Genomic DNA, 16629 nt, shown 5'->3' on the forward strand with positions numbered 1-16629 from the left:
GCTCAGTCCCTGAACGGACAGAGGTGAGCAGCCTCCACACAAGCTGCCTCTCAGAAGACAGGGCGGAGCCTCTGTGGAGGAAAATAACATCGTGCTGAGCATTTATGCACAATGTTTGACACTCAATCAGAAAATACCAGGTAAACCAAGAAACAGAATCAAAGGGGGAGAACCCCCAAAATTAGAAATAGACATGCTGATGGCCCAGATACTGAAATCATAAAATCTGCGAGGAATTTGTTATCCTGGCTCAAAGTATATGAGGAAGGCCTGCAAGATTAAATGATGATCAAATAGAAATGCAGGAATGCTCTAAGAGAGGATGACCCAGGGCTGGAGATCTTAGACAACAGCATCAGAACAAAGTTATCTAAACTAAGTTGGAACAAATAATTTCTTTCTTGGTTCAGCAATAACATATTGTGACTACAGTATCTCTGAACCTAATCGGGCATGAAAAAGAATGAAGACTGGGATAAATTTTTAAACATCACAGAAACCATATTTGTAGGAAGCAATCTATAGCTGAAATCAGTTAAGGAAAAGAAATGACATTATGAGAAGCCTAACAGTGGCTACAGAGTACTAAAATGCTAAGAGGATTTACTCACACATGCCACTGCATAGTAAGAAATCCATGCTACTATGGAACAAGGCCCAGCCCTATACACCCAGAACCTGTCTTTAAATAACTGGCCAAGGAAAAAAATGTGTACATTGAAGGATGAGTCACAGTTTTTAAAAAGGGGGCCAGCATAGAAGCTATACAAACACAGGGTGGGGCAAAAGTGGGGTTACATTTGTGAGTATGCAAACCACGGAGTTTACCAACTATAAACCAACTTTCACCCCATTGTGCGTATCATAAGGAAATGAGATGAAAGGCAGAAAAAACAGAAGGCAGATGAAAAACATTTTCATTTCTTAAAAAACATCACACATGGTTAAAATCAATAAATACAAATGTATTGTAAGGGACTAGAGCTATAGAAATAACTTATTACCAAAAAAGGTCCCCTAAATATACTATTAAAATAGAGATGGCTCATTATTCAATGACATCTTAAATATTTACCATAACTAACTTAACTTAAATTTTAAAAAGTTGTCAGTTTTAAAATATGACAAAAAGAGTCTTTAAGAAATCAGTTTTAAAATATAAAACTTGAATGCTCTAAAAATAAAACCTCAACCTCTCCCTCCCTCCTTCATTCCCACCTCTGTCTGTTTCTCTTTCTGGCAGTGGCAATGTGACTGGGGTATTATTTGATTACCTCTGTCTCTTGCATTTCAAACTGCATGGAATAACTCTAACCTTTTCCTTGTTTTGTTTTTTATGTCCATATCAGCACCATAGAGAGTTTTTTTTTAAAGATTTGTTATTTGTTTTTAGAGAGAGGGGAAGGGAGGGAGAAAGAGAGGGAGAGAAACATCAATGTGTGGTTGACTCTCACGTGTCCCCTACTGGGGACCTGGCCTGCAACTGAGGCATGTGCCCTGACTGGGAATCCAACCAGCAACCCTTTGGTTCACAGGTGGGCACTCAATCCACTGAGCCACACCAGCCAGGGCCACATCAGCACTATAATAGTGGCTAATGATTAAATAATCTCATTCAACTCTCTCTGATTTGAATGAATCAAACTGTTCATCCCGAAAGTTATCATGAGATGATATTTCTAATTCAAAAAGATTAGGCTTGTCTTTTTATAATAACAATTCTTACTCTAGCACCATACAAGTATGAAGAATGCACTCCCGATTAAATCAATAATAGAAATAAAAAGAATAGCTCCCCCAGGTATACAAGCTGGGTCAACAATTAAAAATCAATTAATGTAATCCATCACATCAGTAGGACTCAGCATTAAGACCTATATTTATTGAACAAATAATTTTACAAATACTGATACAACTTTCTGATTCAAGAAAAAAATAAATTATAGTTATTTACTTATTTATTTTTATTTATTGTTATTTTATTTTTATTATTTATTTTGAAGCATTTTCTTAACTTTCATTATGTCTTATACAAGATAAAGTAGGTACAAAGGAAATTTAAAATAAATTTAAAACATAATGTCAAGGGAAAGTCTATAGTCAGTCATATACAAATACCTTAATAACAACATTTGCCCAAAATAATCTTTTTTAAGCTGAATACAAAAACTGAGGAGAAATAAAATAGTGGAGACCTCAAATGGGGTAAAAATTTATTCAGAAAAAAAAGATACTGGCGCAGAACCATATTCTCAGGCGGCAGCAGGCAGTGTGGAAGGGGAGCTCAGGGGTGCACAACAACAGGATCCAAGAAGGAACAGAAACTGTCCAGCTAAGGGCAAACAGATTACCTCAGGTGCGGTGACTATGTTCCCACACTGTGAACTCAAAGGCAACGCTCGGAAGACTAGGTTGGAGTTCTTGAGTGGACATGGCTTGTAAGCAGTAGTTATAATAGGCATTGGATTGGTAATTCAAGTTCTTGGTCATGGGAAAATGGGACAAATAGCATTTGTGAGATATGGAACAAGAGGAGACAGGGAGAGCTCCTGGCAGGTTACCGCAAGAGTCCCGGAATGAGACAACAATGGCCTGGACTCAAGTGGTAGCTATGGAAACAGAAGGGGAAGAAAACAGATCTAAGAAAAATTTCCAAAGCAGTAAGTAATATGATTAAGTAAAATACTACATGAAGGAGAAGAGAAGTGGCAAAAATTATAAATCTTCTATGTTCAAAACCTAATATGCCAAAAGAATTGGCACATTGAAAATTAAGAGAAAGTTTAGAAAAGGGGAGAAGATGGTAGTGAGGTAGGTAGGAGCGGAGTCCACTTCCCTCTGTGCCCGTGTGAAACACCTAGACAATCTTCTGAGGAACAGAGCGAACAGCCAATGGTATCCCAGCATATATGAAGATTGGAGACCAAAAACTGTAGAGGACATTGAAAAATCAGACTAGTAGGTGGGAGCTGTGAATACGAGGATACCTGCTGGAAGAGGAAACCTACAAACAAAGGAACCACCAACAGATAACAACAGAAGAAGGTGAAAAAGAAGTGGAAGCCACACTAACTCAACCCAGGACCAATCCAGAAATACAACTAAATGGTGGAGAAATTACTCGGAACAAACAACTGAACAAGAGTGAGACAGAATCCTCAAAACCTTGTACACATGCAAGAACCAGCTTCAACACAACCTGCCCACACCTGCACAACAGAATACAAGATGTAGTAGACAGAGTGACCCTCAGTTAACCAGCTGGAGAGAAGGATCCACCAAAGAAAGACCCAACAACAATCAAAACCCAAAGACATACAGGGAGCCAACATAAACGACAGCCCAAGACCAATGAGCTCAGGAGATCAAGGAGACTGCACCAATGAATTTCACAGGTCTTCTACCATAGAAGTTCTTACCATAAACCCAGAGAGTCAGAACAGATCAATTTAAAAAGCAGAGGCTAACAAGAAGAGTCTCACAAACAATGGGAAGACAAAGAAACAATCCCCAAATGAAAGTAAAGGAGGAAGCTTCAGAAAGAATGCTAAATGAAATAGAGGTAAGTCAACTATCAGATGAGTTCAAAGCAGTGGTTATAAGGAGGCTCAATGAGCTCAGAGAATTACCTAAAACTACAGAGGAAGTATAATGAACTCACTGCAAACTATATCAACATGAAAAAGGAAATAGAAACTATCAATGAGGGCCAAGAGGAAATGAAGAACACAATTTCCAAACTGAAGAACACAGCAGAAGGAATCAAAGGCAGGATCGATGAAGCAGAGGATCAGATCAGCAAGCTGCAGGACAAGGTAGAAAAAAAACACCCAGAAAGAGCAAGAAAAGGAAAAGAAGCTCAGAAAGAATGAAGAGGGGTTAAGGGAAATGCAAGACAACATGAAATGTAATAATATCCATGTAATAGGGATACCGGGAGAAGAAGAGAAACAAGGGATAGAAAACCTGTTTGAAAAAGGAATGATGGAAAACTTCCCTAATTTGATGAGAGAAAACATCACACAAATCCAGGAAACACAGAGAGTCCCAATCAAGAAGAACCCAAAGACACCCACTTCAAGACACATCATAATTAAAATGGCAAAATTCCAAGACAAAGAGAGAATGTTAAAGGAAGTAAGGAAACAGGAAGTAACATATAAGGGAGCCCCAATAAGACTAGCAGCTGACTTCTTGATAGAAATGCCCCAAGGCAAAAAAGAATGGCAAGAAATATTCCAAGTAATGAGAACCAGAGGCCTGCAACCAAGACTACTTTACCCAGCAAGGCTCTCAATTAAAATGGAAGGCCAAATAAGAAGCTTCCCGGATAAAAGAGGCCTCAAAGAATATACCTTCTCCAAACCAGCTGGGCAAGAGATGCTAAAGGGTCTGCTTTAAGAACAGAAAGAAAAACAGTGAAAGAGAGAGACACACAGGTATGAAAAAATGGCAATGAATAAGTGCCTATCAATAATAACCTTAAACGTAAATGGATTAAATGCCCCAATCAAAAGACACAGAATAGCTGATTGAATAAGAAAACATGACCCACACATATGCTGCCCACATCTCAGAACAAAAGACCTACACAGACTGAAAGCAAAGGGCTGGAAACAAATATTCCAAGCAAATGGACAGGGAAAAAAAGCCGGGGTAGCAATACTCACATTGGACAAGATAGACTTCAAAAAAAGAGTCATAAAAAGAGACCCAGAAGGTCACTTCATAATACTCAAGGGAGGAATCCATCAGGAAAACATAAACATTGTAAATATATATGCACCCAACGTAGGAGCACCCAAATACATAAAGAAAATCTTGGAGGACTTAAAGAAAGATATTGACAGCAACACAATTATAGTAGGGGATTTTAAAACCCGACTGTCAAAAATGGACAGATCTTCCAAACAAAGTATCAACAAAGATATTGTGACATCGAACAATGCCCTAGATGAAATGAACTTTCATCCCAAAGAAGCAAAATACACATTCTTTTCAAATGCACATGGAACATTTTCAAAGAAAGACCACATGACAGGACACAAAACAAGCCTCAACAAATTCAAGAAAACTGAAATCATATCAAGCATTTTCTCTAACCACAAGGGATTGAAACTAGAAACCAACCTCAAGGAAAAAACCCCAAAACACAAAAACTCATGGAGATTGAATAACATGATATTAAATAATGAATGGGTCAAGAATGAGATTAGGGAAGAAATAAAAAACTTTCTGGAAACAAATGAAAATGAACTCACAACAATCCAAAACTTATGGGACATAGCAAAGGCAGTCCTGAGAGGGAAGTTCATAGTGATGCAGACCTACCTAAAAAAGACAGAAACATTTCAAACAACCTAACCCTATGCCTACAAGAACTCAAGGAACAACAACAAAGACAGCCCAGAACAAGTAGAAGGAAGAAAATAACCAAGATCAGAGCAAAATTAAATGACACAGACTAAAAGCACAATTCTAAGGACCAACAAATCCAGGAGATAGTTCTTTGAAGAGATAAACAAATTTGACAAGCCTTTAAGCAGGCTCATCAAGAAAAAAAGAGAGAGGACCCAAATAAACATAATCAGAAGTGAAAGAGGAGAGATTACAACTGATACCACAGAAATACAAAGAATTTTAAGAAATTACTACAAAGAAGTATATGCCAAGAAATTTGAAAACCTAGGTGAAATGGACAAATTTCTAGAAAAATATAATCTTCCAAAACTGAATGAAGGAGAAGCAGAAAGCCTGAACAGATCAATAACAGTGGATGAAATTGAAGTAGTAATCAAAAAACTCCTGACACAAAAAACCCTGGACTAGATGGTTTCACAGGAGAATTCAAACCATTTAAGGAAGAGCTAACCCCTATCCTTCACAGACTATTCTAAAAAACCCAAGAAGAGGGAAGACTCCCAAACTCTTTTTATGAAGCCAGCATCATCCTACTCCCAAAACCACATAAAGACACAACAAAGAAAGAAAACTTCAGGCCAATATTGCTGATGAACATAGATGCTAAAATCCTCAACAAAACATTAGCAAACCACACCCAGCAATACGTTAAAAAGATCATACACCACGATCAAGTGGGATTCATCCCAGGGATGCAAGGATGGTACAATATTTGCAAATCAATAAACATAATACACCACATAAACAAAAGGAAAGATGAAAATCTCATGATCACATCAATAGATGCAGAAAAAGCATTTGATAAGGTATAGCACCCATTTATGATAAAAACACTCAGCAAAGTGGGAATAGAGGGAGCATTCCTCAACATAATAAAGGCCATCTATGAGAGACCTACAGCCAACATCATACTCAATGGGCAAAAACTTAGAGCCTTCCCACTAAGATCAGGAACAAGACAAGGATGCCTGCTTTTACCACTCCTTTTCAACATAGTACTGGAAGTCCTAACCACAGCAATCAGGTAAGAAAAAGAAATAAAGGCATCAAAATTGGAAAGGAGGAAGTAAAACTGTCATTGTTTGCAGATGACATGACAGTATACATAGAAAATTCTATAGACTCCACCAAAAAAACTACTCAACCTAATAAATGAATTTGGCAAAACAGCTGGATACAAAGTCAATATTCAGAAAACAAAGACATCTTTGTACACCAACAATAAAATATCAGAAACAGAAATCAGGAAAAAAATCCCATTTGATATAGCAACAAGAGAAATAAATACCTAGGAATAAACCTAACCAAGGAAGTAAAAGACCTGTACTCAAAAAACTATGCAACACTGAAGAAAGAGATCAAGGAAGACACAAACAAATGGAAGCATGTACCATGCTCATGGATTGGAAGAATTAACATCATCAAAATGACCATACTACCCAAAGCAATTTATAGATTCAATGCAATCCCTATTAAAGTACCAATGACATATTTCACAGATATAGAACAAACATTTCAGAAATTTATATGGAATCATAAATGAACCCGAAGAGCTGCAGCAATTTTGAGAAGAACAAAGCAAGAGGGATCACAATAACTGATATCAAACTGTATTACGAGGCCACTGTAATCAAAACAGCATGGGACTGGCATAAAAACAGATACATAGACCAATGGAACAGAACAGAGAGCCCAGAAACAAACCCAAGTCTCTATTGTCAATTAATATTTGACAAAGGGGGAAGAAACATAAAATGGAGTAAAAATAGCCTCTTCAACAAATGGTGTTGGGAGATCTGGACAGCTACATGAAAAAAAATGAAACTCGACCACCAGCTTATACCATACACAAAAATAAATTGAAGGTGGATAAAAGGTTTAAATATAAGCCATGACATCATCAGAGTCCTAGAGGAGAAACATAGGCAGGAAAATCTCAGATATTTCACGCAGCAACATTTTTACTGACATGTCCCCTAGAAGAAGGGACATAAAGGAAAGAATGAACAAATGGGACCCCATCAAAATAAAAAGCTTCTGCATGGCTAAAGAAAACAGTATTAAAATAAAAAGAGAACCAACTGTATGGGAAAACATATTTGCCAATGATACCTCAGACAAGGGTTTAATCTCCAAAATATATAAAGAACTTACACTACTCCACTCTAAGAAGACAAGCAACCCAATTAAAAAATGGGCAAACGACTTGAACAGACACTTCTCCAAGGAGGACATACAGAGGGTCCAGACACATATGAAAAGATGCTCATTATTGCTGGCTATCAGAGAGATGCAAATTGAAACCACAATGAGATGCAACTTCACACTGGTCAGAATGGCCATCATAAACAAATCAACAAACAAGTATTGGAGAGGATGCGGAGAAAAGGGAACCCTAGTACACTGTAGGTGGGAATGCAGACTGGTGCAGCCACTGTGGAAAACAGTCTGGAATTTCCTCAGAAAACTAAAAATGGACCTGCCTTTTGACCCAGCAAATCTACTGCTGGGATTATACTGTAAGAGCCCTGAAACACCAATCCAAAAGAACCTATGCACCCCAATGTTCATAGCAGCACGATTTACAATAGCCAAGTGCTGGAAGCAACCTAGGTGTCCATCAGTAAACAAGTGGATCAAAAAACTATGGTACATTTACACAATGGAATTCTATGCAGCAGAGAGAAAGGAGGAGCTCCTACCCTTTGTGACAGCATGGATGGAACTGGAGAGCATTATGCTAAGTGAAATAAGCCAGGTGGTGAGGGACAAATACCATATGATCACACCTCTAACTGGAACATACTCAACAAAAGAAAAAAGCAAACAAAATATAACCAGTGACATTGAAATTAAGAACAATCTAACAATAGTCAGAGGGAAGGGGGGAGGGGACAGTATGGGGAAGGGTTTTCAGCAACTACTGTAAGGGACACATGGACAAAACTAAGGGGGAGGGTGGAAGCAAGGGAGGGAGGAGGGATTGGCTGGGGTGGGGAGAGTGGTGGGGGTTAATGCAGACAACTGTAATTGAACAACAATGAAGTAATAAAAAAAGGAAAGGGCATTATTTTGGTAAGAAATATGATTTTCAACAAGTATTAGGAAATTTTAAAATAGCTGATGGGCCTTCAATTATACAACCAATGTATACAGAATAAGAAATGTAGGAGTTTTACACACACACTTTGTTTGAAATCCTGGGAGTCCAAAATTAGAAAGGGTTAGTACTCAGCAACTATTTAGAATCCGAAACTCAACTCCTATGGCACAAAGAACAACATACTTTATCTGATTTCATAAACTTTTTCTTGAAATATGACATATACACAAAAAGATACACAAATCTTCACTATATATTTTGATAATTTTTTACAGATTTAAAACACCTATGAATAACTACAAGAGGTAAACATTATCAGCTATTCTGAGGCCTTATTGGTCATCTTCTACACAAAGGTAAGTACTATTCTGACTTCCATCACAAAAAATTACCTTTGCCTTTTGTTGAACTTTCTATAAATGAAATCACAGAGTATATATCTTTTGGGTCAGGCTTCACTATACATATTACATGTCTGTGAAATTCATCCACGTCATGGCATGTAGCAGTTTACACTTTTTCAAAGCTACACACAATATTCCATTATGCAAATAACTTAAAATAACATCCATTTTATCAATAGATTTCTTCAGTGTTTGGCTGTTAAAAATAATGTTGCTATGAACACTTTCATACATATTTTATGGTACATATATGCATTTATTTCTTTGCTTGTACTTCCTGTATTGAAATTTCTGAGTCATACTGTGTTTGAAAACTATGTCCATGCAAAAACTTGCAAGTAAGTATTTAGAACAGTTTTATCCATAATTCTTCAATAGGTAAATGGATAAACAAACTATGGTACATCCCTGTAACTGCATATTATTTGGCAATAAAAACAAATGCACTATTAAGCCACAAAAGGCATGGAGAAATCTCAAATATATAATCGCTTAATGAAAGAAGCCAGTCTGAAAAGGCTATTTACTGCATGATTCTAACTACATGGTCTTTTGAAAATACAAAACTATACAGTCGGTACAAAAGATCAGTGGTTGCCAAGGATTCTAGGGAGAGGGGGTGAGGGATAAATAGGGTGCAGCACTGGTGATTTTTAGGACAGTGAAAATATTATGTATCATACTATAATCATGGCTGTATGACAAGATGTATTTGTCGAAACCCATGGAATTTTAAAGCATAAAAAAATGACCCTTATTTTTGTGCAAACTAAAACAAACAAACAAACAGGAGTCTGGGATTCCAGGAAAAAATGTAGACCATGACAAGAAATTCCAGATATATTAAAAAATATATGAAAAAAACTCATGGAAGGGATGGGGGGAAGTGATGACCTAAGCAATTTTGAAATGAGTGGCATCTCTAAGACCATACACACTGTGCTCTAGCTGACAAAATTGCTTCCCGTGGGAGTACGGGTTCACAACTCTGACCCTGGTGTAAACATATAATGGAATTGAACAATTAAGTAAATGGGTGGAGGGCAGTAGAAGCCATGTTTCCAGTGTCGGATTGAGAGTTTACACACATGAAGAGAGAAGGATAGGTTAATCCATGTGGTGCTGGATTAGAGTTACAGACATTGGTAAGAAATTCTGTTTAACTTAATGTGGATATAGATGGCGACATATAGAAATGTGCATACATATGCACAGACAGACAGGTGATAATGCATAGTTACTCCCTTGCTTTGTCAGGGGAGAGGGCGTAGAATATGTCACCCCCAGCGTAATGAGCACACCTTCACATAGATCTGTTTCTAATACCATTCTCCACAAAATCCACATCAAGAGGCATTATGTCAAAGGGCTCCAGGAGCCCAGTGAAAGAGTTCTCAATGGCCAAAGCTGGAACGATTTGCATAGCAAAATAAAGTAGTATTGCATTATAACTCAGCACAAAATAAAAAATATCCATGAGTCCATACCAATATCAATAAATGATTGAATAAATTAATAAAATGGGGGAGAAAAGATAAGTCTCCCATGCACAAAAACTCCAAATACTTCATGTAGAAATTCCACACCCTAAGTACGAAAAGCAGAACTCCCTACTCCTTAAGTGTGGGCTGCACAGAGTAACTTCCTTCCAAAGAGGACAATACGGAAAAGTAGAGAGTAACTTTAGAGTGGAAAATATAACAAATGCTACTTCAGCCACGTGATCAAGTTTAATATCAATAGTGATAAATCGTTAATAGTATGTACTCTTGATATGATGTGATGAGATTAGCACCTTACCATTGTAACCTTACTGCCTCAACCCATAACCCCAGTCACATCACGAGAAAAACATGAGACAAAATTCAATAAGCTCTGGCCAGGTAGTTCAGCTGGTTAGAGTGTCATCCTCATACCCCAAGGTTGTGGGTTCAATCCCCAGTCAGGGCACATACAGAAGACAACCAATGAATGCATGAATAACAGGAACAAATGGATGCCTCTCTCTCTCTCCCTCTCATTCTCAACCTCTCTCATTAATTAATTAATTAATTAAAAAATTATTGTGATTAGGACTGAATAGACTTCCTAAAATTACCAGTGGGACCCATGATACAGAAAAAGATAATGAACTCTACTACAGTAAAGCCAAACATCTCAATAAAGCCACCACAGACTTTCAGTGCATGTAAGCCCTATATTTTACAGCCTTCGCCTCCCTAAGTATAATAATTTTGCTGAAATTTTCATATTTGTAAGTTCTAGCATTATTTTTAAAATCCAAAGTTTACATGTTTAACTAAGAGTTTTACACAGGGGAATCCCTGCCAATACCGAAAGGCATACATCTAACAGTCTATAGCAGTGTCTGCTTAAAACAAATGCACGAAAGCAAGACTCAGCAGAAGAAGAAAGCAAGCCTGGGAGAACAACAAAACCAGGAAACTAATTCTCAGTGACAGTCTCGTCTTTCATCTTGAGCCGTGCCTTGAACTCTCCCTTGTTTAATTATTAAATCAGGAGCTGCTCAGCAAGATCTGTCTAGTTTTGATGATTCTTAAATTCAGTCCTGCTGACAGACTCTGTCCCTTTTTCTCTGTATTTACTATTATCTAATGACAAGGTCTGAATGCTAATTTTGAAATTCAACTTTCATCAAAAATAGAATGAAGTTTTTCTGACAGTGACCTCTCGCCTCCAAAGTATCACTTTTCTTTACAACCCAAATTCATAAAAATGTAAAATCCTGCTGTGAAAGATACTGCTCTTAATATTATTTAATTAATAGTATATAACAATGCGGTAAACATTGTAGGCAATCAATATGTCCCATAAATTTCAACTTTAAAATTACTTAACACATTTAATTCACATTTATAAAAATTTAGGATGTTGAGATGACAAAAATGTATTTCAGATATAAATTTGGATTTTGTTCATGACTTTGAATATCTACATTATGGTGATTATCCAGAAAATAAATTCTTGATATTTTCTCCCCACTGACCTTGACACTCAGCCTTCCCCGCCTGCTGACCTGCGTCACCGCTTCCCAGTTCTCATCTCTACACTGATGCCCAGGTCCAAGCCGCCACCTCCCCTGCCCAGGCAGCTACAACAGCCTCCTCATTGGTCTCCTTGCTCCCACTCTTGACTCCTATGGTTTGTTCTCCAGGTAGAACCCAAGACACACATCACTGTGGATCCTGTTCCCCACTTTTTCACTTTTTGTGAGCTATGACTGGGTGACTAATTCTTATTCAGATTCCACAGATTAAAACTCGAGGACATACTTAGGCCCGCCAGGCATGGCTGGGTTGTGTGGTGAGGACTGGGTTCATGGCCAGGATACAAGATGCTACCATTCCATGAAGTCGTATCATTATTAGGGACCAGACTGATGAAGCGCACTTGCCTTGGACTTGAGGAGCCTTAGTTCATGTGCCATTAGTCTACCTGTCCAGGCTTACGTGCTTTATGATGTCTGCTGGGCTTCCAAAAGGCTGAAGACATTCCCTCCTTCAGACCTCCCCACTGCCACCAGGTGCTTGTGACGGGGCTCCTCAGGGACCATCCATCTCTCCTGGTCTCTCTGCCATGTGCTATGGGGACTTCTTTCTGCGTCCTCACAGGAAAGGGACTTTTGGGGTTTACCCATGTGATAACCGTGCCTACTCCCTCAGGAAAGATGAATCTACTCAGAAAATCTGTCTTAAAGTGGTCACACTACTCCTATCCCCTATTTGATTTCCTTTACCCTAGCATTAAATACTTAAAAAAAAAAAAACCCAATCAATTCCTCAGTTAAAGAAAATGAAACGGATAACAAAAAGAAGGAAGAAATTCCCTCTAGACTGAAAGCCAGGAAGAAGACAAGAAAGATTTGTAGAGGTCGAGGGGGGCTGAGTAAAGGGGGGACCGAACAATGCAGAGTGAAATCCCACGGCTCCTTCGGGAGACCGCCCACCATCGAGCAGAAGTCTGTACCAAGTCAGGAGGCAGAGCGATTTCTTCTAACCCTGCATCACGCTCACTTATTCACCGTGCATGTCAGCAAAGCACGGCGACGTGGAGAGTGAGGGGCCAGTTCCTACGAATGGTGAGGACAGAGAAAAAGACTCACTGTGGACTGGGTCTGGGCCACGTATTCGCCCTCCATTTTACTCAAACGTGCATTTGTGTCCTCCAGCAATTCTTGAATGTTTTCAGTGTGCTGCTTTTGAAGATCAAACTTCTCCTTTTCCATTTCGGCCACAGCACTGTGGAGCTACACAGTGAAAGAAAAAAATGAACTCCTTCACCACCATTATAAAATATGCTATTTTGCAATTCAGGAAAAAATGTTTTCCTGTATTTCTCTATTTATTTGCATGGTGTCCCAAATGACAGAGGATATAAAACTCATAAACATTCAAAGTAAAGATATATAAAGAGCATGATTTAGAAAATATTTTTTCTTTATTTGCCTAAATTGGAAATTTTAATGGATCAACAAATATTAAAGGGAATTATCCACCTCAGGTAGCAAAAGTAAATAAATCAGAGAGATAATACAATGTCTCAGCTAAATACACTAGTATTAGCCTGAAGTCACATGAAATATTTGTAATATTGTTATTGATTAGGAATATTATCTGTCTGTATTTTCATATTACTTGTATAAAAATTTGCACAAGAGTAGTGTTAAAAATTATTTCTCCTTCACCCCTCTTCCAACAGAAAACTATTTTTGTCCATTTCATAATCTATATAAAAGTGGACACAAAGATGGCATTATAAATCAAATAGAGAAAGAGTTCTTTAAGAACTCTATGCTATATGTCCTTGTGTACACAGGTCTTTCTTCCTAAAGATTATACTCTAAATATCTAAACAACTATGTAACTAAGGTAAAGAAAATGAGGTATAAAGGATGGTTTCCAAAGGGAATTGAAAATCTGTGCCCACAGCCTTGTGAGCACTCCTTCACCTATCTGAACGGGAGTGGGACTCCGAGTCTAACTCCTATCCTGTGCATCCAGCCCCAGGCTCACTCAGTAGGAGGGGAAGGCAGGAGGCCTAGAGTGTAAAAGATATACCTGACTTCCCATTTATGAATAGGAGAGAGAGAACAAGGATATGACACGGGCATACAGATTCGTATTTGCCTAGGAAGATACTGAATGAACAGTGAAAACCCTGAGAGATGGAAAACTAGAGGCAGAATGCAGGCAATAATTATGCTAATTATTGGTAGGGGTACCAAGAACTTTTATTCTAGTTTCTAGCTGAACAAGAAGAATGAGAATGGTTCAGTAATAGCCACACAGAAGACCCCTAGGTTTCTCACATTTAACACATGCAGTTTTGACCATTTGTAAGTGGTCCCCCGAATCCCTGCTATGTTGTATTTGTATCTTTGCCAAAGCTACAAATGTTTTGAGCTGGTGTTATGTCTAGCATTCAAAAGTCAGTCACTCAGTTGGCACAAGAATGTAGGCAAGCCCACAGCATCTAAATTTCAGTGCTGCTTCATAGCTGGTGACCAACAGGCATGGTAACTCTGACGAAGGGCTCTAAATAAGTCACTTACAATAGAATTCCGTGGTTACATTTATGTTGCAGTGGTTTCTTCGTGTTTATGGTCTCTCAAAGGTCCTAGGACACATGCCTACCAACTATCAAAAATGCACTGTGCTTAGTAGCCCCTTAATACCTAGTGGTTTCTCAGGTGTATCCCATAAGCGCTTTATAAAGTGAATGTGCCTGTAGAAGCTGGAAGGGTGTCTCTAAGTCTTTAACACTAATCCAGGGCATTTACAGTTGAGACTAGAAGAGTAAAGATAACACTGTCAAAAACAAGTATGCTACAAGTTGGCTGATTCATTTAAGGATCAACCAGGTGTATCTGGTCTAATACTCTAACTGGAGATGACTGTACTTACTCATCCAACAAATTTTATGAATCTCTAGCATGTACCAGGCACGATGCATCCCTGAGAGCTTCCCCAAATCCAGCAATGGACTGGAGTCCAGGTCATATGCGAGACTCTGGGAGGCTTTCACAGGCGAATACTCCCCTGGGTGATAAACTGTTAGAGCAACAAACATTAGGCCTGCCCCAGAGTACAAATCTTACTAGAGTTTATTAAACCACAAGGATGCCATCACGGCCCTGGTAAGGAGGGGACCTATAAAATCTCAAGGAAATGTTTTAGCCAGGGTTTGGCAAGGGGTACAGGGACACAAAAGGCCTTCCCAGCACTTTACTCATTGGTCTTTTGCCTGGTCATTTGACCATGTAGTTGCCTCATACCAGAGGAGCCCAAGATGAACTAGGAACCTGTCCATAGACAAGGAAAAGTATAAAAGCCCAGCAGGTTCATGGTGCAGCCATTTTGGAAAACATTCTGGCAGTTCCTTGAAATGTTAAGTATAGAATAAACCACATAACCCAGAAATTCCATTAGGTATCTAGCTGTGAAACAACAGCACAGATACAGATAACGGTCTCTGCCCCAGGTTTCTGGTACAATGCTCCCCAAATCCTTGGAATTTTCTAAGTGATAAGAGCACTAGGAGCATCTTTTGTTCTAATATTTGGTCTTTGACCCTGGTTCCTGACACACAGCTCCTCAGCCCCTTGGAATTTCCTAGGTGGTAGGAGTGCTTTAGTTCTAATGAGGTGCCTGTGGGTGGGCTCCTGGAGGGCTTCAGGGTGGGGGCGACACAGCAGTGAAGACGGCACAACTTCGTAAATATACCGAAAACCACTGAACTATACCCTTTAAGAGGGTGAATTGTATGGTACCTGAATCATAACTCAACTTGTTTTAAACACAGATTGGGAAGAGCATGGCACCATGAACTAATGGGAGAGTTTTGTACAGCTGGTACAAACGTCGAAGAAGGGGGCAGGACTGTGACAAAAGATGAGGCTTGAAGGTCATCAGTCTCGATCATGTAGAGCCTTGGAAACCCCAAGGGCAGTTGGGAAGCACCACAGGGATTTAAACACGGTGGTCAGGCAAACCAGACTTGTGTTTTAGAAAGATCATCAATTTGGTTGTATCGTGGGGCACAGACTGAAGAGGTGGGGGTGCACAATACCATGACAGCAAATCTAGGCAACAGCCAATGGAAAGGAAATTAGGGAAGAGACAATGGTGAGTAAATTCAAAACAAGTGGGATGAACAGAACTTGGCAAATGAGAAGATGTGAGAGGTGAGACACAAAGAGGAGTGAGCAGATGGGTAGACAGCAATCCCGCAGGGAAGAGGGAAATAGGGAAAACCCTAGGAGGGGATGAATTCAGCAACAAAGGAAGATGGGGTTTGGGAAGAATGTTGGAACTTAGATCAAGGAGAGATCTTAAATAGGTAATAGGGTAACTGGGATTTAAAGTGCGAGATGGAAGATGGGAATTTCTGTTAAAGAATGAATAAATACACACACATATCACACCACCTTGTCCATGTAGCTATGTAATAACTTCTGAATGAATGCATAAATCACAAAATAAATCTATCACCTGCTTATTAATTTTGGAACTGATCCAGCTTGCCCCAGGTTTTCATCTCTGTCCAGACTGACACACAATTGTACTTCACGAAAAAAAAACCTTCAGCCATGTTTGCGTGTTCTCACATCTACTAATGTTTGTATAACTGTAAGAAAGATTTACTAATCTAGCTGAAAGAATAAAATGCACTCTGCTATAT

The 16629-nt window shown here is 38.8% G+C and overlaps 1 protein-coding gene across 1 annotated transcript in view; it reads right to left on the reverse strand.

Annotated features, from left to right (window-relative positions):
* CEP112 (centrosomal protein 112) overlaps window positions 1-16629 on the reverse strand; it is a 327830-nt gene that overhangs the window by 246420 nt on the left and 64781 nt on the right. The window contains exon 12 of the mRNA XM_045836669.1: window positions 13052-13195. Coding sequence (XP_045692625.1) covers window positions 13052-13195 — 144 coding nt within the window. The remainder of the gene's footprint in view (window positions 1-13051; window positions 13196-16629) is intronic.

Source organism: Phyllostomus hastatus, unplaced genomic scaffold (genome assembly GCF_019186645.2).
Source record: "Phyllostomus hastatus isolate PE091 unplaced genomic scaffold, TTU_PhHast_1.1 phas_contig_210, whole genome shotgun sequence".
NCBI classification, from domain to species: domain Eukaryota; kingdom Metazoa; phylum Chordata; class Mammalia; order Chiroptera; family Phyllostomidae; genus Phyllostomus; species Phyllostomus hastatus.